Here is a 25,106-nt window from a genome sequence, read left to right as displayed (position 1 = left end):
CTGGCTCCGCTCAACTTACTTTCCCGCACTCCTGTCCTCTTCCTTTATTCTTTGCAAAAGTACCGGACGAATGTAGCACAGTCTGCGTCTGATCGTTCCAGAGGTCCTTCACTGCGCGCCCCAGCACCTCTGTTGGTAGGGATCACTTCAGCCTTGATCGTGATGCTGCCCCATCAGCCGTCCAAGTTCGCTTCTTTATCGAACTCGAAATTGTGCACGATCTTGACAGGGATTATTTTCCGTTCGGAGGTCAACTCAAGATCACTAAGAGTGGTGTGAAGAGGGTAGAATCGAAGGAAATTCCTCTTGTTCTTCTGTATCTTATCTTTCTCGACCAAAGGAGATGGAAGTGTGCATACGAGTGAGTTGGTGGGATAGCTTTCGTCGGGAGAATGTGAAGGTTTCGATCCGGCTTTCTATAGCCTGGTTCGTGGAAAAAGAGAGCTAGAGTCAGTGGTTAGTATGCTCTTGGTAAAGAGTGGTAGAGAAGAGCAAGGACCGGCGCAGAAAAAGGCTGAGTCTCCAGTATTTGAGTCATGCATGTAGATTCATCTGCCACATCAAGTTTGTGGAAGACATTCAAGCTCGCAAGGAGCAGCTGAAACACTTGGGTCCAATGAAATTCGCGTAGTATTGCAGGGCGCTTGGTATCATTCAAGGTCTGTAGCGTGTTACTGTCTCTGTATAAAATTGACAAACTTCACGATGAACAACGAGATAAGTCAAGTCCTTGTGGTCAGGGTCATCGCAACGTCGAAGATGACTTGATCCAGCGGAACAGGCATGGCGATATCATTCATGACCAAGACGCCGGCTGGTCGACCTCGTTGGGCATAATAGCTCAAGGGAGCTTTTGCTGGGTTAGCTATATTACAGGAAAGGCCAGACACAGAACACATCGGACACGAAATTTGCTGTGTCAACAGCGGCGCAGTCTAGCGGCAGCAAAAGAAACGCCTCCTCGTCTGATACAGTTGTGAGGAAAGAGAAAAAGATAATGTAAGTATTCGACCGACTTTCTTTATCGGCTGTCCCACCGACTGACGCGCTAGGATCAACCACGCGCTAAGGCACGACTGCCTCTTTTGGAAAGGTCAGCGATTTGAGGACGGAAAAGCCTTTATCTTGGCTATTTGCTTCTCATGCTTGAGACACCGCTTGGGAACACTTGGAGAAGACAACAAGAAGTTGCGAAGAAGCGACAAGCACCATGCCCAGTCTGGGGTGTCCGGTATTGGCATGGCTACTAGCGTTCTTGGCGATATTGAGATGACACGTCTAATTTGTTTCATTCAAGAAAACAAAAGCGATTGGTGGATCGAGACGGCCTACTCCCTGTCGTTACATTGATATCACTTCGTGCACAGAAAGTCGAGCCGACCTCATGCTGCATCATGCTGCATGTTCGATGTTCAGGAATGCTCGAGTACTGCGCTGGAGACCCGAGATCGATGAATGTTCTTCGGCAGTTGCACGAAATACCTATCGAAATCACAAGTCTCGGGTGATGCAGGACAATGTTTGCGGCAGAGGTCTGTGAGTATCTGAATTGCTCATAGTTACCACCTTCGTCTCACGACTTCCTCCTCGGTACAGACACCTGATCGAGAAATTTCCGGTCCCAAAGGTAAAAACTAATTGTTGATATCCTCGGTAAGTCATTTGTTCTGCGTGCGGCTCTACCGAAAGATCGTAAGATATCTCAGATGACAAACTGTATTGCAGCGAAAGCTAATTCACGGACGAATATCAAGTACGTGGGTCGAAGAACACCATCTTCATCATGCACCGGGAAAGTTCCAACCATGTGCGATCGGACAATTCGCCTACTTCGTCCATGTGGCTTGAGTCTAGAATACAAACCTGAATTTGCCGAGCCTCCATTCAGCTTCGTGACCCGTCACCCCAGACCCAGATAAAGCTTGCCTCCTCGAATTGCGAAAGCTGGGGACAGGGTACAGCTCCATATCGCCCCACTTACCCCAGATCAGCACATAATCATTCGCTCATTGCACGCAGAAAGTGGCGATCAAGCATGCACTAGTCCGCGAAGCAATCCTTCAAGATTCGAGAAGCTCATGGATCTCGAGTCTTCTGCGTCTGGCCAAGACGACACCGTCGCACTAGCACAGACACAATGTGTCTCGACTGCCTTTTTCAACATCCGGACGCTCCGCTCGATCTGAGTAGACGCGGACATGGCTACATCTGGCAAATGCTGCTGAGACATCCACCTTGAGGCTCAAGTATATACAGCGTATTCTGCCAGGCAATATCTGTTTGTCTTTCAAGCTGTTTCTTCAACTTCAACCACACACCTACCTTCAAAACTTCCACCTCTTTCAGTCGCCATGGATTACAAGGACGAGAAGATACTTGACACTGAGAGACTCGAGAGAGTGGACTCAGACGACTCCGAGGCCATCAACAATGCTCACATCGATGCCTTCACTCCTGCAGAGCAGAAGGCGATCATCCGCAAGATCGATTTGCGCTTGGTCCCAACTCTCGGCTTCATGTACTGTGTGTCACTGATGGACCGAACCAACCTTGGTATCGCTGTCGTTGCTGGCATGGGTACCGACCTTGTTTTGGCTGGCGAGAGGTACAGCATCATTGTACTCGTCTTCTTTATCACCTACGTTGCCCTGCAACCACCTGCCACTGTCATTCTCCGAAAGCTGGGTCCCCGTGTGTTCTTGCCTTCCATCGTCATTCTTTGGGGTTTAGCTATGGTCGGATTTGGTTTCGTCAAGACATGGACTGGTATGTTGCCTTCAATACTCCTGATATTGACCGTTACTAACTTGAAAAACAGACCTGCTCCCTCTACGTCTCGTACTCGGAATATTCGAAGCTGGATTCTTCCCAGGCTGCGCTTACCTTTTGAGCTGTTGGTATCCACGCTACGAACTTCAGAAGCGCAATGCGGTCTTCTACCTAATCGGCAGCATGTCCTCAGCTTTCTCAGGTATCCTAGCTTATGGCTTCTCCCAACTACAAAACCACGGTGTTCAATTTGGTGCTCCATGGCTCGGTGTCCACCACGGTCCCACGAAGAAGAACCCAACAGCTCCTAGATACTTCGGTCCTGGCCTCTCAGGCTGGCGGTGGATTTTCATCCTCCAAGGTCTTGTCACTGTTGTGGTCGGCCTCATTGGCTGGTACTTCATTGTTGACTTCCCAGAACTCGCCGCCAAGAAGGGTCTCGGCAAGAAGTTCCTCACCGAAAAGGAGGTCGAATTCGTCGTTGCTCGAATTGAGAAAGATCGTCACGATGCTATCCCGGAAGCATTCAGCATCGGCAAATACCTCAGAAACGCTCTTGACCTCAAGGTCTGGGGCTTTGCAACACTTTTCATGCTTACCACCACCATGACCTATGCCATTGCATACTTCCTCCCCATCATTCTACAAGTCGGAATGGGCTTCTCGGTCGCTGAGGCTCAATGCTTGATTGCACCACCATACATCCTCGCAGCAATCGTCATGTTCGCCTTTGCCTGGGCTGGCGACAAGTACCACATTCGATCTCCTTTCATCATCGCCAACGGCTGCATGGGTCTCATCGGTATCGCCCTCCTCGGCTACGTCCACAACGTCGGTGTCCGATACTTCGGTGTCTTCCTTGCAACCACTGCTGCCAACGCCAATGTTCCTTGCGTTTTGACATGGCAAGCTAACAACATCCGAGGCCAGTGGAAGCGAGCTCTTTGCTCCGCCACCCTCGTCGGTGCTGGTGGTATTGGTGGTATCATCGGTGGTACTGTGTTCAGAGAGCAGGACAAGCCAGCCTATGGTCCAGGTATGTTGACCTGCATGCTTGCTGCCGCCTTGATCATCGTCATCACTCTGCTCTTGGATCTCAAGTTCTACCGAGCAAACAAGAGAGTCACCGACAACCCTAACGCTAAGCCGATTGAGGGCTTGGTAGGATTCAAGTATACTTTGTAGACGTTCAGAGAATTTAGAAGAACAGGCAGTCCTGTATCTGAATTAATCAAGAGCATTTACCGTTCATCTGTTGTGACCGTATGTTCTATACTTTGTCCTTGTCCGCGGCTTCAATTTATACTCAACCATATTCCCAAGTGCTATGTCTGCTTCTCGGCATGCTGGCAATAGAACGACAAAGCAGCGTTACGTCAAATCTTAGAGTCCAAGCCACAATGAGCTTTCCTTTGGGCAAATTGACAGTCCCGGAAATAAAAGAAGTCGACCCGCGATGTGTTGGTTCGCTACTGCACCATGGCTGTGCGGTCCGGAATAAATTGAACTGTTTACAGGAGAGTCATCGCAATTTGAACACTTTGTGGACGGTATTATGCGCAGACCACGCCAATCGCAAGAATTTCAGTTCTGACACGACCGTGACAGAAAACAGCATTGAACCCGACGATAGATACCACAACTCAGCACTCAACAAAAGAAGCGACACATCTCAATAGCCCTGACTGTGGTAAGTCGCGAAGCCTACCCTGATGAGATTTGTACGACAAAGCGGCCGATTTTCCGAAGTCCTCTATCAGAGCTTAAATCGACATAGAAAATGGGGCTCACACCACTCGTTGGATGTCCCGATGCATCTTTCACCATGGAATATGATGTATTGAGCGAGATCTCATACAAATCAGCTCGAAGTTGTGTAATGCAGCGCAGAGGCACAATGCTAACGGACAAGATGTGGCAAAGAGGATTCAAAGAAGTTCACAAACTTCAAGTGGAAAGATACAGTATCTCCGCCATGTACTCCTTAGACAAGGGCATATCCAGAAAACAATCTAAATGGACAACTTCGCTCTCGTTGAAGTAATGTCTGAATCTAAGGGTCATCAATACGTACAGAATACAAACTCGCTAGAACACTTCCGAACAACACCTGCGCGCCATCACTAGCCATACTCATACTTATACGAGTTACCTCAAACTCTTTGGCAACCAGACCGCATTCCTCGAGTGCCCAGGTACAAGTGCCAGGACATTCTTGAGAGCAGCGGGACTCAAGGTAACAGCCATGATACCAGCAATGAAAGCGACAATAAACACCACAATGACTTGCTCCAACGTGAAACCGTCTGAATGCACAAACCCATTTTTAGGTGCCAAGGGACCGACCATTTTCTTCAGCGGTTCAATATTCTCCCTCTTCCCGACTTCCAGACCACGCTTCATTCCAGGCAAGCCATCCATGCTCCATGCCGATTTCCAGGCCCAATACCTATCCATATCCTCCTTCTCGGCGCCTTCCTCAAACTTCTTCTGCTTCTTCTCGAAGAAATCGTTGAGGACAGGTCTGTAGTCCTTGAAGTCGTAATATGGCACACTCCATCCACATGAGCCACCGACCTGGTGGATGTCAACCATGATTATGCTGCGCGTGCCTGGGATGGTGTTGACTTTGTACTGCTCGACATGAGATTTGAAAGCTGGTGTGCCATATTCAAGGACACGACCTTTAGATCGTTAGCATCCACGCACCAAATATTATTACCTAGCGTGTCTTACCATATCCCCACAACCTAACAATCTTCGGTGGCCCCTCAAACGCATTAAACATGATCACGATCCGTCCATTCCCCGGCTCATGTAAGTGCGAGATAGTCTCATTGCCACTGCCACTCAGGTCTTGGTACCAGAACGTCTTTTCGTCTATGATGCCGAAATACTGACCGCCTTTAGGCGATATATTGATGTGGCCTTTGCCGGAGAGTGGTGCGCTGCCGACCCAGAAGCATTTTTGGTCCATGATCCATGTTTGGAGGGAGGGTGGGATGACTTCGTAGTAGACGCCCATAGCTGGAGGTGGTGGCTTGATTTATGATGGATACGTATAATAGAGAATATTGACGCGCTTATGTTTGCGATCGCAACAAAATGGACTTGCTGTACATGAATAGTGTTATCGATTGTAGGATGTATGGCTTGCTAATCTGTGCAATCAGATGGTTATCACAAGGCGTCCCGATGTTGGAGAAGAGCGCTGTGAGTCACAGTTTCATTGGTCGGGACTCGCTGGCCAGCCGATTTGCTCGGTTCAACTTTGGTGGGAAACTCTCCATTATTGTCCAGCTGGGTCCAGCTATCTCCGCCAGAACTTTAATGCCATTCTGTCACTCGGCATGAACTGAAAGACTCGATGAAGAGCAGCCGTGTCCTTTCCATATTCGAAGCATCAGACGAGCCCACCATGTACACCCGGATTATGGTGGCTGGGGGAAGTTAAGAGTACCGCGTATCTAAAGAGTGAGAACTTAGGAAGCAGGTTTAAAAAGAGTCATACATATTTTATCATTCAGCTCAAGATGTGTATCCTAACCATCTGCCTACTACTAGTAGTCTTTACTCCTATCCGGAACATGACCAAGCATCTTTAATAGAAGCCTGCTGAGAGCCCTGTTCAAGTATTCGAGCCAGCCAGCCAGGGTCTTGAAAGACTCTGTCTGACAGCTCCTTGTCGGCATCTACCCATCCCTGTTTGACGTAGAGGAGTGACCAGAATTCCAAGCGTAAGATCAGCTTGTCGTCCTCGCCAGTGACAACGACAAGAGACCCTTCAGTGGCAGCTACCTCGAGACTGAATTGCTCAAGCATCTTCTCGAAGCTTAACGCTGCCCAGCGTCCACCACCTCCTTCATACTTCGCAGCCTGTAAGGCCAGTGTCCACTTGACAGTGTTGAGGAGACGACCGATATGTCCACAGGTCTGGCGATAATTGTCAGCTTCTGGCCCGTCACGACGTAGCCAGTCGAGCCAGGTGAGAATCATACCTTTGAGCTGTCGCAGAAGATGATTCTGTATACGTCTGTATTGCACCTTGTTGAAGGTCAATGTCTTCTTGATGTGTGACTCTAGTCTCTCGAAGAGCACGGGGAACAACTCTGCGAAACGTTCGTCTTCGTCCATCGGGACCAAACGTTCGTCTTCATCTATCGGGACCGATCCCAGTACGCCGTTGATTTCGGCGGGTTGCCATTCAGCATCGTCTAGCTTGCTCTCGCTTGTAATCTTCTCACAAGACTTTCCAGCTCGGCTGTGAATTTTGAGAATGAGTTCGTAGGCACAATTTATTTCCTTCATCCTCTCTTCACCTTGGGCGCCTGCTTTATCGGGATGGTATAACAATGCAAGCGATCTGTAGGTTTCCTTGACTTCTGCCAGGGACGACTCTGGGTCGATGAATAGTGTCTTGTATGGATCCATGATGACTTGTTTGGTCGAACTGACTTTCACGTTAATGTGTTCTTGACGTGATTGTGTATTCTTAATTTGACATGATGTAAAGTCTCGATTTCAGAAGCAGGTTTGAAGACTTACATATAGTGATGCGATTCTAACAGGATGTTTGTGCTGTGTGGTAGAAGTCAAGCTTTTTTGTTCAGGAACATAGGCATTGTGGTTCAGACATATCAATGCCATGGTCTCTTTGTTGGTGACCACAATCTACCTTGTATTAACTTTGTTCTACTAGTAGCCATCGTAGAGAAGCTTTGTCTGGCTTCTGTAAGATGGATGCCTAGCTCGATGGTTGATTGATTGTGCATCCTGTATTGTGAAAAGTTCGATCACTGTCATAGCACGTGTACCGCTGGACCGTGACCTCCAGCTTAGAGAGCTGCGTAAACTGTATAATCAACATAGTCTTGATGGCTGTTCATCGTCTCATGATCCGTGGCCCAGCCCGGACGGAGCTATGTCCTTACCCTGGGCTTGGGATGAATGCACTCTTGATGCTTCCACGACGCAGCATCCTCTGACAACTAGCTTGCGTGTCAGTCATGAGCACTGTCCTCGACATAGCTGTTTGGTCGTTCTACAATGTATCATATCGGATTCGGCCTATTCAATCGCTCAATGAACGATTCCCAGGCAGAGGAGCGATCGGTACGGTCGACTATAAGGTCAACCGGGTGAATATCGGGACAGTGCAACAGCAGCTCCGGCAGTTCAGAGTGCATCGTCTCTGAGTATACGTACACGCGAATATGGCATATCGCAGTGCGTTGATTGTAACGTGGGAGCAGCTTTAGGTCCGGTCGAACCTTGCTGCATTTAATTGGAGCGGTTCGCAGCGTCGTCGATGAATGTCTCTCCCATTCTGTCGCCTCTCATTGTCCTCAGGTGCTGAGCTTCGTTGTGCCTGGAGACAGCTCTCGACAACTAATGGAGCTTTAGTCCTGCTATAGGATTCCCGTGTTTTCCAACGGCTTATGCTCCATGAGCATTCCTCAACCTTGACAGTAACGCGTACGAGAACATTAAGCGAGACGATTGGCCTACCAAGACGGGATGCCTGATACTGGCTGAGGCTTGAGAACCATAGATGGCAGCGTTCCCATTCATACAAGAGATGTATATGTCACGGGTTGCAAATCTTTTCCGGTCAGCTCTCCTTCCCACATGATGCAAAAGAGATCGATACAGAGAATACAGTCGCTCTCAGATGCGGATGGACAAGCTACGCTGAAACAGATTGCAGTCTGATGCAAAATGGTCACCATCTGGCTATCTCGCGTTATCCATCCTGGACTTCGGTTGAATTCGTCCGTGACAAATATTCCTCTCCCGCAACAACCTTATTCTGCTCGGTAGTGTATGCACGTCTGACCCCTCAACCCTGTTCACAAAGCAATGTTGGCACTCCACACGGGACAGTATGGACTTTGGCCTGCTCGAGACATGCTAAATCATGAGGAGTAACCAGTGCGCAGCAATGAGTGGGTCTACGCCTGACTCCTTCTGAAAGTGCCTGTTAATATCTCTTTGTTCGGGTGGAAGTACGATATGGCTGCTGACAGTGATTGCAACGATAACCATTCATACAGCACAGTAGGGTGGTCACCTGGGCGGTCACCTGGGCGGCAGAAGCTCAAAGGGAACGACAGACTTCGGGACATGATAGTGTACAGACTGTGAGCCCCTACCAATCTACGACGACCTTGACCAAGAGCCATAACGTGGCATGACTGAGACGTGCCTCGAGTGGTCACAAAGTTTAGCCAAGCCTGCTTGGCCAAAGCTGAGAAGCAGCATGCTGCTCGAGCCGATGGCTTTTCTCGAGATAGCACTGACTTCTAAGAGCAGCTTGAATACTTAGTGCATGTCTTCTAATGCAGGCCTCGACCGATACCTACAGACTACAAGTTCTTCTGTCACGATAAGCGAATAAGGTTTTGTATGCAGCAAAAATAATCCCTCACCAATCACCATCAAGCATAAGCGCTTATGCGACCGTGGCTTCGGGACGCCTTTACCCACATCTCTGGACCCCACGACTAGCGTCCTCCTCGACGTCCTTCGCATTCGCTTTCAGGATGACTACAGTGTCCACGAGCGGCTGGACTCCGCCCTCCACCACCTGAGCCTAGGCTCAATTGATACTGTTCTTGTTGACGGGAACGCATGTCCAAGAGTCTACACATGGACTCGCGAATCAGCAGGTCTCGAATGGGTCGATTGCCGGCCATAACCTGGAAGAAGCGAATGAGTGGCTCTGGAGTACCCAGGGCTTTGCATAATGCGACCTGCAATCATCATTTCTGAACACGCGAGGATGAGTAGATGCGAGCCGAGCAAGGTCGACGATGATAACGGAGGCTCGAGGACTCAGCAGACGCGAGAGGGTGCTCGGAGTATAAAGCAAGGTAGAATGTCCCACCAGTCCTTCATCCTTCATCACCACCATCTACCACAAGGACACGAGATGAACAAGTTCTGAAACACATCATGCCCTTTCTTCCTGCCAGCTTCAACAAAGTCTTTTCTTCATTGAGATCCAACAGACACTCCACAGTCACATCAGATAACAAGAGCGATATCACTCTCTTCAACGACCTCCCAGACGCTGAAAAACAACAAGCTATCATCAAACTCCAGGAGCTTGCCTCAGGCCAACCGGGACAGAAGAGCATTCGCAGATTCAACTGGAAGCTCGCCGCTATGGTATTTCTTGGAACTCTCTGCACTGTTGCCATTGTGTTGGCTGGTGTAGCTTTTGGTGCCGACACTGATCCAGAACTAAGCGCTAAGCTCAGAATGGCCACCACCAACCTCGACCGAATGGCTCTCCTTCCCAAGGACGAGGATTGGCACTTTGACTTCACCAAGCAAGACAAATACACCTTTGCTCCAGGTGGTGTTGTCAACGCCAATGCCGCCTCTTTCCCTGCCGTGATTGGCCAGGGTATGACACTGGTAGGACTTTATTCTCATTACCGAAAACGAAAAGCTAACATAATCCCAGGCAATGCTCAACCTGGGCCCCTGCTCCATGCTCCCACCACACATCCACCCACGAGCAACCAACTTTGTCGTCGCCATGTCAGGCACCACACGCACCTTCATGATCGCCGAGAACGGCGCACGAACAGTCGAAGAGACTCTAACTCCCGGCCAAATGACCATTTTCCCCACAGCCTCGGTGCACACCATGATGAACATTGGCTGTGAGAACGCTCAGCTCGTATCTGCACTCAACTCCGAGGACGCCGGCACCCATAACCTTGCGAATGCATTCTTCAGCCTGCCAGCTAATTTCACCCAGACTATTCTGGGTGGAGAGGTCAATCTGCAGAGTGTGGGCTCGCATATCCCGGATGTGGGTACTGGAAGTGCTTGGGGGCCTGACGCCTGCAGGGCTGCATGTGCTGCGAAGGGCAAGATGATTAAGAGGACATGGTAGATAGGGTAACAGCTACTCGAATAATGTGCACGAGCATGAATGATAGGTGAAACGTGGATGGTGGGGCATTGTGGATTTTTGGTTCTGATTAGGGAGGACTTCCTACAACGTGGAAGGTCGTTGGAGCTTGCAGGGATGGAACGTGCTTATTGTACATGTACATTTGTATCTGCAGATTTTACTGCATCTAGATGGAACAGAAGCAGTCTAAATATCCATGCGTGTTCTGTCAAGCGCTTAACCTCGTGGCTTCAGTCGTTGAAACAACGACTTCGGCTCCTCTCACCGACAGGCTCAGCCCGAAGTGATCCAGTAGTACCCACTCTAGTGGGATTGACACGTCGTATCTATCGCGAGCGAATGGGAATTTTAGCTCGTTGATGCCTGGCCTGACATGAATTCGCCGATGTGGACACGTGGTGACATTTCCGTACTGTATTTTTGTATATTAGACGCGTTAGTTTGCATATGCGCGCGAAAAATGCATGCCAAGTATATGCTGCTCCGTCGGGACGCCTCATATGTATTAATCGCCAGAACTTTCCCAAAGGTATTTAGGCCGGAATCATCCAGATGGCCAGCTGCAAGCATGCTTGCCAGATACACATGATACCTTGATTTATGGGCGTGAAGACTTTGGAGATTAAGGCGATGAGATCGCTAAATCTCATCATGAGAGTGCAGTAGCATGCGATAATATCATGCATGGCTCTGACAAAGCGGTTCATCACAATTACCCCACTCGAGAACTCTGGCCGCTTTGTTCTGTAGGCGAGAGTGCTCCTGCGCTTCGGAGACCTCTGTATGGACACATACCACAGCAACCAAGAGAATACCTGAGGTGGAAGGGGAGCACGACAAGCACCGAAATGTCGGGTGTGAGTGATAAGTGACTGCTGATTTGTCCCACCAAGCAGATGCAGCTGTCACGATTCGATTCCTGCCATATGCCAAATGTTCCGAGCTAGCGCATGTGGGGAGAACAAGCACCTGTCAACGCAAGAATGCTTGTGAAATGCAAGCAGTCAAGTTTCGAGGTTTAGCAAGGTCACAATCGCTTGGCACGACATTCTGCGTGCTTCACGCTCCACCCTTGAGGAGTTCACGTGCTGCAATACATCGGCAGAAGAAGGAAGTTGTTCGCTGAAGACGCACTTCGCCCCCATCCGCTTATCGAGGATATGCTGGTCGCAGATGGGTGGCCGTATGAGTATCTAACTTGAAGTGGATGGGGTCGGAGCAGGTGCAAGTCCAAGGGACCATTGAGACCATGCTCCTGTCACAGGCTTCCAACACAGTCTGCAGCTGTCAGTTCTTGCACTTCAGTAGCTCGAATGAGCTGTCGTCGTTGTCGTATCTCAGCGGCTGACGGGATTCAGGCCCTTGTAGACTCAGGAGGTTGCAGGACTAGTACAGTACCGGCAGTTGTAACTGTGGTGTGTTAGTTGGACTATCTTTCGATCAAGATCTTGTGTTGTGCTACTCGGAGCATCGACTTTGAAGGACTACTTGATGAGGTTAGATGAGCAGTGGCAATCTCGCCGACACCTATTGATGTGATTAAACCAATGGGCAGTCGGCGAACCAGTGTCAGGGCACCCGATAGGTGTGTAGTTGTATCAGAGTCTTGATGACTGTATTTCTGCGGTATACGAGTATGACAAGAGGAGTGGGACGGATGCAGGGCAGTCAAGGTGGGGAAGGGTTGTGGTTGTAGTGGCTGTGAGTGACGGCGATGAAATAAGATACGTGGTCCTAATCCTCGGTTCGCGTTCAGAGCAGCTGCGAGTCGCGCAGCGAATACTGGATGTTTAGCTTGCCAGCGGGCGAAGATTGACCACGAGTAGAATTATGAGGGTAATGCCTTCCACAAACACGTTTGATGTACTGTATCAATTGCAAAACTCGCAAACATTATTGACGCAATCCTCGAACTTAATTGCTGGCAGGAGCGACTCGAAAGCTCGTCTTTGGCAGAGCTATGCAGGTTTGAACAATGTCGACCTACTACAGGAGCTTCAGTTATGCTCGTCGACTCGAAACGTCGTTCATTCGTGCTGTGCATGCTTCTCGATTCATTGTCCAGCAGGTGAACTGACTTTCTAGGACTTGAACCCAATATATGGGCTGCTTTCTCTCTAGTGACGTGGCAACTGACCCTGCACAGAGCTCGATTGAAGCTCGGCGCCTGTGAAGTCCCTGACGATGAATGCCCTTTCAATATTCCAATGTCAGGAGCTGGGTACCCGCACGTTCTTTACGAGTCGAGGAAAAGCGATGGGCATAATTAGATTTCCTTGTCCACACAAGAGATGCGGTTGAGAAAGCAAGCATGATGAGCATCGAGAATAGCACGCTGGCTGTGCAGGCACCATATGGCTCAGCAGATGACATGATACATTGAAGATGCTACAGACTGGATTCGGAACATGGATTACTTTACTTATCCTCAACATGCATGAGATGAAACTGCAATGTAGAAGACCGAAGCTCGAGCTCGAAGCTCTTGTCCGGTCTCGTGAGCGGCGACATACCATCGGACGAAGTCGTACACCCTTTGTGTTTGGAGTGTCCAATATCACAAAAGTTTACAACATTGAGCCTTGGACAAAAGTTTCGTGAACACCATCGTGATCTCCATCTGCCCTACAGTACTCTCTCTTGGCGGTCACGTCAGAAACATCGCTGGTCTATCTTGTACGGCCGTACTTTACCTTAGTCTTGGCATGAGTATCCCTGTTAAGGCGACCTAGTGATCCGACAATATTGCAACGTCGTCCCAAGCCTGTACAATCTTCGATCTAGGAGCACAACGTCCGATTTGAGGCCCCGTCAAGACACTGCTAGAAAAGAGCTTGTGAGTATGGCATCTATCGAAACGATCCGCCTCGTCGAAAAAGCTCGATACGATGAGCAGGTCTGTCTCCAGATTCCTCTGCCAGCGACCTCACTTGGACCATCCTCAGTCCGTGTCCGGACCAGGTTGGTAGGCATCACAGCCAACAATCTCTCGTACTGTCTGATGGGAGATGTCCTGCATTGGTGGTCAGCATTTCCTTTGCCAGCCTCGCTCCCGGAACACTACAACGATGTCACAAAGTATGGCATTGCTCCAGGCTGGGGTTGTTGTGAGGTTCTGGAATCGACCATCGAGGACATAGAACCAGGGAGGGTCATCAGCGGCTTTCTGCCGATCTCTGAGCACACGGTTGACCTTCAATTGACGCAGGTCGCGTCTGTCCCCAGCCACTTTACTGAAACAAGCCCGCACAGAAACAAGATCATGAATCTATACCAACGCTACCAGCTTGAGCCAGCTGATACAAATCTCAACAACTCCTTACTGGCTTGGTCAGCAGTACTCAAAGTGAATGAGGCGGGAGCCTCGATTGCACGTTTCCTATTTCCTCAAGATGGAAGTGCTCCAATTCACCCCCTTGGGGACCCGACAGCCCTTGGAATTCCAGCTGCACCGTGGACCACGAAGGAGGCCGACCTTGCTGGAGCCTGCATTGTTTGTCTTGGCTCTGGCTCCAAGACTGCCCGAAGTTTCATTCATGAGCTGGCTGCTATTGCTGCTACCAAGCAGCCAAGATATACCTTGGTCGAGGTCACTAGCAGCAAAGAGTGGTGCAGAAGCTATATCCGGAACGTGCCTTTCACGCACAAAGTGGTAAATTATCATAATTTGGCAGGCTCGTTTGAACCATATCAAAAATATGTCGTTCTGAATTTTGCTGGCCGAGGCAATAGTCTGGAGGAGGTTGTGGTGGCGATCAAGCAGGTCAATAGCTCCGCGGAGGTAGTGTGCGTGGCTATTGGAGCTGAGGTTAAAGTATATGACCAGGAGGCAATGTCAAAGAGAAGAGCGACAGCTGAGAAATTGAAACCGTGGCAGATGAATGCCACAGGTATTCGGGATGCAGCGATGCTAAGATGCGGCGAGGCGAAATACTTTGAGGATATGGACAGCCGTTTTGCGGGAATGGTAGCACAGCAGGAACACGATTTCGATGGAAGGGTATTGGGATTGAATCTGAAAGTCGAGCATGGCCTTAAAGGCGAGGATGGCATCGAAGGTATTTGGGCAAAGCTTTGTACAGGCCGACTTAGTGGAGAGGATGCATTGGTGGTGACATTGAATGATTGAGCTCGACCGTGCAGTTTCTGAATTACTCCCGACCTTTGGCCCCACGAGCGGTAATCGTGGCAAAAGCAGCTCCGTGTCGTTATTATGGTAGCAGGGTCTTTGGCTGGATCTCCAGCATATTTGTGTACTTTCTTCTGATTGAAATAGGCACATTCTGTACTACGGAGCACGATCGAGCCCGTCGATCCAGTTTGTACAGCACGTCCGTGCCATCTAGTTCATTATCGGCCATGAACAAGACATGAAACAGAATCATCGTTCCCTCGTCCTCGGCCTCCCAGAGAGTGTCTAAACCACCCCAATTCTCATGCACACGCGCTTCCGCTTCCTCAAATCTCGCCTCATCCGTTCCAGGATCATATTCAACGAACCACATAGCAAATACAGTCAAACAGCAATACTCTAGAGTACCCACCAGAGGCAGCGACTTTGAAATCTCCACATGGTTAAACTGCCACTGTTCCGCAACCACAACAGGAGCACAGCGGATCGAATAAGTAGCATCCGGTATCTCCAGATGAGGCAATTTAACCTTCGTCACCGTGCTCCGAAGGAAATTCCACGCAGCCGGTATCTGAGGCCATTTCTTCGCCTGAGTCGCGTCAAAGACACCAGTGAATTGTTTCCGTAGAGCTGTGAGCGCGATGTCACGTAGTGATGAACAGATGAGGATGGGCGCGATGCGAGATGGACTGCTTGGTGTAGCTTTGAAGTCGTGAATGCCTTGGTAGCAGCGGATGTTGCAGTGGTGCTCGGGCGGCAGTTCGTAACATCTATTTGGACGCCAGGAAATGCGAGCGTGCCATGGGTCGTAGACTGCTATGAAGATCTTGAGGAGGAGCTCTTCGGGCAGGTCGAGGAGTTTGGTTGGGTGTGGTTGTAGGTCGTCTGGGAGCATTGCGTGACGAGACGAGTGCTTTTACTGTTTCTTGCCCTTATTTTTCGTTTGCGCTGAGGAAGCATGCAGGGATACACAGTATGTAGATGATAGGTAATCAATGCTATAGAACGAGACAGTCGTTACGGCAATCAAGCTTTGTGGCAAAAGTACATGTGGAGTTGCTGTATACTTTCTGCTTGGACAGGCCTCCGATATGGTCAAATTCTGAACAGCAGATTACATCGTGCCAACAGAGGAGACCTTCCTATGTCTGATAGATATAAGTATGCTTTGTGTGTGTGCAGCGACGACCCCAATGCACGATTGAAAGGACTTCTCCCAGATTGTAACGTTCCGGAAGTAGCCAATTGACGATGCATTGCACGGAGATTAAAGATCAGGTTATCTGTATATTGCTCTAGCTATACTATGTTGTATGTACATTTGTATTGAACCTGGTACTTCTGTACCATCCCAGCAGGTAAGCTCGGCCAGAGCACAGCCGGTCTTGTTTCTACTCACATCGATGAGGTCTGACTCAAATTTCGGAGCACTATCCCATTAACGTAACTCCAGCTACCGAAAAACTACAATTTCGCAGTAATACCACATCGAACAGACACCAAAATTTGGCGTGATAGGGTTACTGAACATTTCTACTATTGCTTTGGTGAACAATGTGCCTTTCGCCTCAACTCTTTAGCAGTACTACTATGGTCGAAAGTCCAGAAAACACTATGAACCAAAAGTAAACACCGGAGTCTCCTTCTGCAACCCATTGCCCTCACACCAAAAACTAATGAACGGATAATCTCCTGCAGCATACATATTCAATTGACCAACACGGTGAGTAAGGACCGAAAGCGATCCCTGACAGTTAGGGAGGTCGAAGCTGGTGCAGGTCGTGCCAATAGATACCTATATCGCAGTATTAGCCTCAAACACCTGTCTTCAAGACGAAGAATGAGGTTGAAATAGAATGCATAAATACTCACCCCCATCCTCCCATGCTCATACTGTGTACCAACAACTTCAGCCGTGTTATAGCATCTCTTATCCTTGATGACGTCGAAAGAGGTACTCTTGCTTCTGTCTGCCAAGGTGAAGATGACATTGGCTAAGTTTGGTGTCACGATCGGGGTGAAGGTTGCTGCCGTTATTGTTTGAGGGTCGATTGCGGTTACGGTGCTGGTCGATTGGGCTGACGCACTTCTGGTGATTATGAGGAGGAGAGCTCCCAGGCTCAAGAGAGCCGACTTCATTCTGGATGGTTAGGTGTTGGAGGCAGGAACGGTTGACGGCATACTGTCAATCGAAGGGAAGGACATGGCCCTGTGAAGTCAGCATAACAAAGAAATTGAGCGGACCTGACCACGGTCAGTGCAGACAAAAAGGCACAACTTGAAGCATCGAAATTGGGGATTGGACAAAGAAAGCGATGTTTTGTCTCAGTAATGTAGAAGGCCAACTAATTTGCTGATCTTAATATTGTTCAGCCACTGTACCCAATAGCCTAGATAGACAGCAGGAATCCAGATGGACAACTGCGATTACTGTATGTTGCATCGGCGTAGGTGACAGATGCTTGATTGACTTAGTACAGACACTGGTGATTCTGCTCAATATGCTGGTCGGACGATCCTGCCTTGTTTGTAACTCCTGCTCTGCCTTCTTGAATTTCGAGTTGTAACCATTCGGGATCCAGGCCTCTTTTGTACAGTACCAGGTTCCAGGTATCAAGCCATGTCTGCCCGTTATCCCAGAACCATTCTTCGCCGATATGTTCTGCTAGCCAGCGCTCAATGTCCTGTTTCCGTGTAGTATGTTCGTACAAGTACATGATTTGAGCTGGATTCAGCTTCATCATAGATTGCACGACATAATACTGCGAGATCTCGTCGCCCCAGCCCATCATTTCGAGCTTCCTGCGCTGAGGAACAGGTAAATCGAGATGCCTGCTCAGGATTTGTTCGTCGCGGTAGTTGTGGAAAATATTGGTGGACAGCAGTTGAGAGGTAAATGAATCAGGTGGCCAGGAGTTCCACGATCGGTGAGTGTAGACGTTCTGGTGGGTTTGGCGTACTTCAGCAAAATCGCAGTGCTGGTTGAATTCTCGTTGTGCAGCGCCGTGGGTAGGACAAAGTTCAAGTGAGACAAGATCCTCAAGCACAAGCCGCACGTCCTCAATCTCGCTTAGTTCTTCTGCACGGATATCAGCATCTCGGCTACGCCACACGTCGATTAAAACCAGGCTTACCTGTAGTCCAAGTTCGTAGTAATTGTGCTCTTTCTTCCACCATATATGGCAGCATGCGCATACTCCTCGAATTGCCTCGACCTTGGAAAGCTTCACAGTACAGCCAGTATCTGTAGACTGCTCGCCTTAATCTCCACACCTCATCGTTGGAAAGTGTTCGTCGTTCAAGATAGTTGTCCTGCCATCGTCTTTCTGGGAAAATGTCCGCACACTTTTGAGCAACACCTCCAATCTTAATCATTTGTCTTAGCAGGGCATAGTTTTGTTGTGGGTGACGCTTTATGTGTGCTGGCTGCGAAGCATTAAAGGTAACAAGCTGTGCGACATCTTCTAAAGGACCAAATTCACGCTCGGCAGCTGCGAACAAAGTGGGTAGCTTTTGGCTGTGCTTGAGGAGTACGTTGAAATGGCGACAAGTGAGAGACAGGTTTATCACGTCGTTGATGCTGTAAAGTGTATTGTAAATCTGGTGTACCAGCTCTGGAGCTAGCTCGACGAATGCCATTTCTGCCAGGATTAGTTCCAGCATTTCAAAAGACCAATACGAGCGCACCGTTGGGTCAATTTCGTATGGGTTATGTATTAATCGTTTCTCTGATTGGAGGGAAGTCCTGTAGTCTTCGCGACTACCAGGACGAGATATCGTTGAGTCACAGACTGTACACCCCAACGTTGGGGCTATACTGGTATAGGACATGCTGAGAAAGTGTAGAAGACGCCTCTACCGTGCTATACAGCACGACCAGAGACGGAGATCGCATCGTGGATGCTATATCTGCTTTATGAGGCAGTAAAGAGCGCGTGGGAAAGAAAGATGAATTGTCGGTGAGCGGCGGCGACTTGGTCATCCACCTACGGCTGAACATAGTGCCATCATGGCAGGAATAAGCCAAGAGTAGCAGATAGTTACAGTATTGATCAAAGAGCCTTCTCTTCTTTTCCCCAGTACTCAATCAAGAATGGCTGACCCTCGATACTGGACCAGTCCAATGATCCATTCTTGATTGGAAATGCTCTAGGACTCGCAACCACAATCTCCGCAATATCGTCACTATCAGTCCATCTGACTTCAAAAGCTTTGGGTCCACGCACAGCAAGCTTAGGATTTAAGCCGTCACAAGATGGACTTGACTCAAGAGCTGTAAACAAGGATGTAATACCCACTCCATGCGTCGCAATCACGACGACACGATCTTCACCATCGACTTTAGGGGCTTCTGCACCAATAATCCGCCCAAACACCCTTTTGAGCCGCTTCACAAAGTCGTCGAACAGCTCAACACCAGGCCCTCCATCTGCGCTTCGTGGATTGCCCATGTCGATTGAGTCGTATGAGCCTCCTTCCAACTCTCCGAGCAACTGTCCTTTCAGGTCCGCATCAGCATGTTTTGGAAGGTCTGGGCGGCCATCGATTATCGGCTGAATGGTTTGAATCATGCGCTTCAGTGGTGAGTGGTAGATCACATCAATCTGCTGTCCTTGCAGTTTCTGAGCCAGGACCTTGGCTTCCTTGTGTCCTTTTTCGGTCAAGTCTGTATCTCGATGACCTTGGAGGACACGGTCAATGTTGTCTTGTGTTTCGCCATGTCGAATGAACAGCAAGTGCAGCTCGCCGTTGGTATTAGTGGTTGAAGACATTTCCGGTTCTCAGCGAGCATTTGCTGGTCAGGTGTTGCAACCATGCCCATGTTTGTTCTGACTGGGGTGTCTTCCACTTCCCCATCTTCTGATACCCCACAATTCCGAGGTTGAAGATTGAGTTTGTTGATATTCAAAGCAAGTTGAAAAACTTCTTGGTCATTCGGTTGCAGGCTACACTCAGGTTCAACTATATCGAAAATTGGATATGCGCATATAGAGACAATCTCGAACTAAAGTACAGTCGTGAATATGCCACTCGTCAAATCCTCTCTTCTCGATCACACCACAACCAATCATCATCCTCAATTCTCATGATACCCCTGCGCAACCTCACCCTTCGAAGCATTTGGATCAAGTGCCGCAGCCCTCGAAGCACTTGCATTCGGTTCCGCCGATCTATCAGGAATATCCTTCCAAGCCTGATCAAATCCCGCATTCCTCACCCATTTCGTCGTCGTACCCTCCACACTATCAATCGCCATATGCGCCGCCTTCAACCACGTATCGCCCTTGAACGGCCAATCCTTGCCTTCGTTGCCTTCATACTCGGCGCAGATTCTTTGTCCATTCGCCATCGCTCTGACGAGCTTCGAAGCGTGGCCATCGTCGGGGAGAATGTCGACTCGTTCAAAGAGCTCGGCCCAGCCGTCTTCAGGCTGTTTTGGCATGTAGTTGGTGACTTCGTCCAAGAGCAGCTCCGGTGAACCTCTGGAGATATACATGCTAATATCCGACCAGCCTTTGAATTGAAGCAAGCGCACACGATCCTCATCCTTGAGCCAGCTGTCGTGTTTCGGGTCGATGAATGCAGAGTAGAAGATCGAGCAGTTTATGCAGTGCATGTAGAAGAAGTCGAATTTGAGCTGCTTCTGTCGAGATGGATGCTGTGCAGCACTAGCGAAGTATGCACAGAAATTGGTCATTTCTGCTGTTTTGAGTCTCAGGTCTTCCTTGGTAGGCTGCACAAGCCACTGCGAGCACAGGTCTGCAGTCTCAGACATTGCGCGCTTGAGAACACCGTCACGGACTTTGTTCCCGTCCTCCCAGTGCGGCGACTCTCGAATCTTGTCGTTGCTCCGAGCTTCTCGTAATAGGTCAAACAGTGATCGCGACTTCTCTCCATTCTGCTTCCTTTTGTTGGCGAGTTCTGTTGTCTTTTGTACGAAATCGCCTGGCCACCGATCGTGTGTAGATGCTTGAGCCAAGGCTTCAACGATGATCGCTGGCTGTTCGAACTCAATACCGAAGCCAAGGTGGATAATAGGATGGTAGAACCCAGCAAACATTCTCACAAACAGATCTTTGGCCTGATCAGTATCCGCAAATAGTTGATCGTTCAGCATCTGCTGCCACGATCCATTTCGTTTCTCAATCTCCTTGCGAAAGTATATTTCGAAGTCGTGGAAATACTTCTCATTGTTTAGGTATTTTGCGAAAACGGCGGGATCAGACATAGATTCAACTTTATCCTTGTCCACAGGAAACTGTGGACGTTGATAATTGGCGTTATCGTTGTAAGCTTTCTGGAGTTGCTGAGCATTAGCGCCGAGGGCGAAGATGGTGAGCAGGTGGTGGGCAATATGGTTGTGAAAGCCAGAACTGTTGAAGTACATGTGATAGTCATCGTGGTTCTTCTGTAACAGCTCAGATGCCCTTGAGCATGATTCTGGTGCGATCTGTGACTTAGGTACATGGAGGACACCGGACGTGTCTGGCGACAAGGAAACAGTGGCGGCAGTTGCCATGGCTGCAGCACTTCCGGCTCGATGCACAAGAGCAGGTTGTCGATTGTGTGCGAAAACAGATGTCAGTCTGTTTAAAGCTTTGATGCTCGACATATGTACTACGGTAGAAATGTTTCTATATCACGACAGTATATACTGGTGTTGACGTCGTGGCATATGACCTTGCCTTCTGCTGATCCACTTTGACTTCACTCCACAGAAGCCATTTCCGTTTCCGTTCTTGAGTCGGTCTTCAAGAAGCCAACCGTAATTGTTCTTCGAGTTGAAGGAACACGTTTGTACTAATGACAGGACATTCGTCCCCACACTCGTGTTTGCGGAGGTGTCAATCGGTGCAAACTTGGCTCTCGAAGAAACTACTGGCGTTGGATTCGCTGCAGCCAATAGCAAGTGGTCTGTTTGGTCAGCATTACTGCAATCTTTAAATCTTCACTTGTCGGGAGCCATTGAGATCGACAGTCACTTATAATTCACGAGAAGGATAAAGATTACTCGGAGGAAAACAAGACAAAGGTTTTGATGCGTTTTTAGAAGAAAAATAGTCAAATTGTCGATTTTCAGACTGAAATCTCCACTCTCCTTGAGGTTGCCCTGGACTGTGAGCAGTCTCTCTCGTGGGTGCTCTCTTCTTCTCTCATCGTCCCGCCTTATTCAAAACAGACATCGAGCACTCCGAACATTGGTCGCCTCAGTCGAAACTGTAGCTCTAGTGTCGCCGCTGATGTTTAAAAGTGAATTGTTAAGAATTACAGGAGCTCAAAGTAGGAGACCGGCCACACAATAGCAACCAACAAGACGTGAGCGTCAGTGCTGAGTTTGTACGTCGAGAAAGCGCAACAGACACAGGGGTTGAAAATTGACAGGAAGACCGAACTCATCGCGAAGCTGTTCCAGCCTCTGCGTGCTGGAGGTGTATGTGTCATCCCTGGTTTTGAAAGGGGCGAGGTCCAAGCCAGATCTCAACCCCCATTTGATCCATAACTTCGAATCGCCTCTCCAGGTGCTACCACCAGTGTCTACCTGTACGAAGTCAGGCCATGGATTTGTGTTACAGGGATCGAAACTCCATCGACGACGAAGTCGTGCCTCGAGACCTTCATAGGAGGATTTGGCTTTTTGGCCCAATGTACTCTGGGGATTGACATCGTAAGCTAGACGAAATCTTTCTATCGCAGCTGCAGCGTAATATTCCCAGAGGTAGACAACCGAGGATAGGTCATTATAAGCCCAGTTGTCGACGAACCTCTTTCCACTGACGATGTTCACGTTGTAAGGAGATGCGATATAGGTGAGCGTCTGTAAGTGGTTGGTGCCTTGCTGGTAGTGAAGTTCTTGACGCTGATCGTCGTTGAGACCTGGCCAGATGGACATGTCGCCAAGGGTTCTGCGCTGCTTGTCAATCAAGGTCCAGGCATAGTGTACATAAGTAACTGTTGATGCTCCGAGTGCCTGAAAGTATGCGTTATCATCATTGTAACTGTTGGGTATCTCCATGTATCTCAAATGTTCATTGCGCATCTTGATAGCCGTCAATTCTATATCGACTCGATTGGACAACGTAGTGTTGCGCTCAGGTTCGCCAAACTCCCTCCGAGGACGCAACATTGGTAGACCTGAGTGATGTAGTCGTCCTATGTATTCCAACCAGGCTGTAATATTACCGGGATCCTTTTCCCGGAGGTAATGCTCGCCCAGTTCGTGCATTCCAAGGGTCAAATTGTGACAATGGCCAGGCCGACTCAACTCCGCTGCCATACTTCCTGCAAGAGCATGTAGAGCCGGTTTTGTGACAGATCCTTCGAAATGAACTTGTTGTGCGCCTCGTATGATAGAAAGCACTAGCAGCAAATCAGGCAGGAGTTCGAGGTAGGCCGAGTCGTTGCCTCGATATTTGGGCCCAAGTTCCATCATAATGCTCATGACAGAGTCGATGTTGTTGTCAATATCACAGCAGACTTCGAACCAGGCATATTTGTTAAAAGCAAACAGGAAGCGATACGCCTGGCGGCCATTGAGATATTGCGGATCCGCGGTACCGCAGCCGTACCCTAAGCGGATAGTCAGTGCTATGTTCCCTTGCAATTTTGCTCGATCATTCTCGGAGAACCTTGCGAATGTCTCCGGTGGTATCTGGAAATTTGGATTGCAAGGGGCCTCCTCGTTCCAAGGCATTCCAGGTGGAGCGTACACCAAGACTTCGATCCATCGATTCTTGGTACAATAGTATTCAAAGATTTCTTCTCTTGTTGCTGCCGGTTGTGCCAATGCGACTTGGTAGGGAGGCTCGATAGACGGAAAGCCAGAGAGCAGCCATTCGAGATCTTTATCGTACCAAACAGATGGCTTGACCTACCATACATAGTCATACACCTTGAATCGAAGTTCTAGAGGCAAGGCGTTGAAGGTTCGTGGTGCAACAGCCGCCTCCTGTGGCGAAGAGGTAGTCGAAGATGAGGCTTGACAAGGAGTTGCTAAGTCTACACGACCGCGTGGTACATGTTGGACTTCAAGTGATGTGTTACTGCTCTCGTTGTCTCTATTAGACCGTTCAAGATCTGCTTGATTATTGTCAACACTTGTCTGCCACGCATGCTGTAAGAACAAACATACCATTGGTTCGCTCCTGACCAGCATCGCGAGACTGTCTCTCAGAATTGGGTGCCATTCTCGGTCACAGTAAGCAGAGTCAACTGTAGACGAAGGCGAAAATGGCAGCATGAAGGATGAGTAGTGTGATCTTATATAGCGATTCCATCGAGCTTGCTCAGGTGGGTTGCAGCAGCACAACTATTGTCGTTTGCCATATCTGGCAATCCTCCATAGCTTGCCAGTAGTAAACACGCGACAGCTTGTGAAGCAGCCTGTTTCCATGTTCTCTGCGAAGCCTGACACATCAACACCTAACTGTCGCTCTTGTATGCCATAATCACTCGCTGATTCAGCTTAGCGTCGTTCGGTAGCTTCTTTCGACCACAGCTATAGCCGACTCGAATAGTCAGTGCCTGGTTATTAACAATTCGCTGTATACACTTGTAAATGGAGCTATTGACAGATCGTAGGTGGTGTGCTCGGGTAAACTCTGATCTGATGATGTTTTGCATCCTGTCTGCGAGTAGAGGTCAGTCGGGATCCATATATTTGACCTACCGAGATCCTCCCAAGCTTCTTCTCGGATAGCACTGCACATAGATACTGTCGTACTTCGAAATCGGATTGGTACCTGTTCTCATCAGACGAAGATATACCGTTGGTATTGGCGTGGAGGAAACAGCTGTAAATCTTGTACCCAAGCTCTTGAGGAACCCCGAGCAGGCTCGTTCTCGCCTCATCTTCTATGTTTGGGTGGTGGTGAAAATAAGTAAGTGAGTTGCTAAACGCACGGAAGAGTCTCTTCTGGAGAGCGCCATGCGCAAACCCAGGTGAATTTGTGTGAACAAGCGACGGCGTGGAGATGAGCAATAGTTTTCGTTAATAGTCCTTCCGCTTCCAAGTTCGCTACTCATTGCAAGGGCATCCTCGCAAGACGTTTTGAGTCACCACTCTCGGTCGTGTCCTCGGTGTCATGCCCAAACCGAAAGTATCAGTGAGACATTCGCTGGAAACGAAATACTGACTGTGTAAGTATGACTGTGCCAGAGTAGTATAAAAGATCTCTCAAGCATCAGTACCCTTCAAAAATCTTAAACCTCCAAATATCTGGAACCTTCAAGAATGAGAAGTAACAAACTGTTGGCACAATAGGATCTGTTGGTTAG

General features: G+C 48.9%; 9 protein-coding genes across 9 annotated transcripts; 3 read left to right on the top strand and 6 right to left on the bottom strand.

Moving 5' to 3' along the window:
- Positions 1–2,351: 2,351 nt before the first annotated feature.
- LTR64_004494 (uncharacterized protein) lies at positions 2,352–3,954 on the top strand (the record flags this gene model as incomplete). The annotated part of the gene is made up of 2 exons (XM_064898839.1): positions 2,352–2,766; positions 2,819–3,954. 2 exons carry the CDS (start codon positions 2,352–2,354, stop codon positions 3,952–3,954), a joined length of 1,551 nt encoding a protein of 516 aa, XP_064754796.1.
- Positions 3,955–4,917: 963 nt separating this feature from the next.
- LTR64_004493 (uncharacterized protein) lies at positions 4,918–5,794 on the bottom strand (the record flags this gene model as incomplete). Its single annotated transcript, XM_064898838.1, has 2 exons — positions 4,918–5,453; positions 5,506–5,794. 2 exons carry the CDS (start codon positions 5,792–5,794, stop codon positions 4,918–4,920), a joined length of 825 nt encoding a protein of 274 aa, XP_064754795.1.
- Positions 5,795–6,345: 551 nt separating this feature from the next.
- On the bottom strand, positions 6,346–7,200 carry LTR64_004492 (uncharacterized protein; the record flags this gene model as incomplete). The annotated part of the gene is made up of 1 exon (XM_064898837.1): positions 6,346–7,200. The coding sequence occupies one exon, from the start codon at positions 7,198–7,200 to the stop codon at positions 6,346–6,348; it is 855 nt and encodes a 284-aa protein (XP_064754794.1).
- Positions 7,201–9,723: 2,523 nt separating this feature from the next.
- On the top strand, positions 9,724–10,678 carry LTR64_004491 (uncharacterized protein; the record flags this gene model as incomplete). Its single annotated transcript, XM_064898836.1, has 2 exons — positions 9,724–10,191; positions 10,241–10,678. The coding sequence occupies 2 exons, from the start codon at positions 9,724–9,726 to the stop codon at positions 10,676–10,678; spliced, it is 906 nt and encodes a 301-aa protein (XP_064754793.1).
- A 2,863-nt stretch (positions 10,679–13,541) lies between these two features.
- On the top strand, positions 13,542–14,828 carry LTR64_004490 (uncharacterized protein; the record flags this gene model as incomplete). The annotated part of the gene is made up of 1 exon (XM_064898835.1): positions 13,542–14,828. The coding sequence occupies one exon, from the start codon at positions 13,542–13,544 to the stop codon at positions 14,826–14,828; it is 1,287 nt and encodes a 428-aa protein (XP_064754792.1).
- Positions 14,829–17,302: 2,474 nt separating this feature from the next.
- LTR64_004489 (uncharacterized protein) lies at positions 17,303–18,470 on the bottom strand (the record flags this gene model as incomplete). Its single annotated transcript, XM_064898834.1, has 2 exons — positions 17,303–17,910; positions 17,966–18,470. 2 exons carry the CDS (start codon positions 18,468–18,470, stop codon positions 17,303–17,305), a joined length of 1,113 nt encoding a protein of 370 aa, XP_064754791.1.
- A 413-nt stretch (positions 18,471–18,883) lies between these two features.
- LTR64_004488 (uncharacterized protein) lies at positions 18,884–19,603 on the bottom strand (the record flags this gene model as incomplete). The annotated part of the gene is made up of 1 exon (XM_064898833.1): positions 18,884–19,603. The coding sequence occupies one exon, from the start codon at positions 19,601–19,603 to the stop codon at positions 18,884–18,886; it is 720 nt and encodes a 239-aa protein (XP_064754790.1).
- A 305-nt stretch (positions 19,604–19,908) lies between these two features.
- On the bottom strand, positions 19,909–21,351 carry LTR64_004487 (uncharacterized protein; the record flags this gene model as incomplete). The annotated part of the gene is made up of 1 exon (XM_064898832.1): positions 19,909–21,351. One exon carries the CDS (start codon positions 21,349–21,351, stop codon positions 19,909–19,911), a length of 1,443 nt encoding a protein of 480 aa, XP_064754789.1.
- An 804-nt stretch (positions 21,352–22,155) lies between these two features.
- On the bottom strand, positions 22,156–24,016 carry LTR64_004486 (uncharacterized protein; the record flags this gene model as incomplete). The annotated part of the gene is made up of 3 exons (XM_064898831.1): positions 22,156–23,700; positions 23,722–23,909; positions 23,962–24,016. The coding sequence occupies 3 exons, from the start codon at positions 24,014–24,016 to the stop codon at positions 22,156–22,158; spliced, it is 1,788 nt and encodes a 595-aa protein (XP_064754788.1).
- Between the last annotated feature and the right edge of the window lie 1,090 nt (positions 24,017–25,106).

The sequence above is a fragment of the Lithohypha guttulata genome (assembly GCF_036872675.1).
Source record: "Lithohypha guttulata strain CCFEE 5908 chromosome Unknown scaffold_3, whole genome shotgun sequence".
NCBI lineage: Eukaryota > Fungi > Ascomycota > Eurotiomycetes > Chaetothyriales > Trichomeriaceae > Lithohypha > Lithohypha guttulata.
The sequence above is the reverse complement of the archived record's forward strand: the minus strand, read 5'-3'. Positions and strand labels throughout refer to the sequence as shown.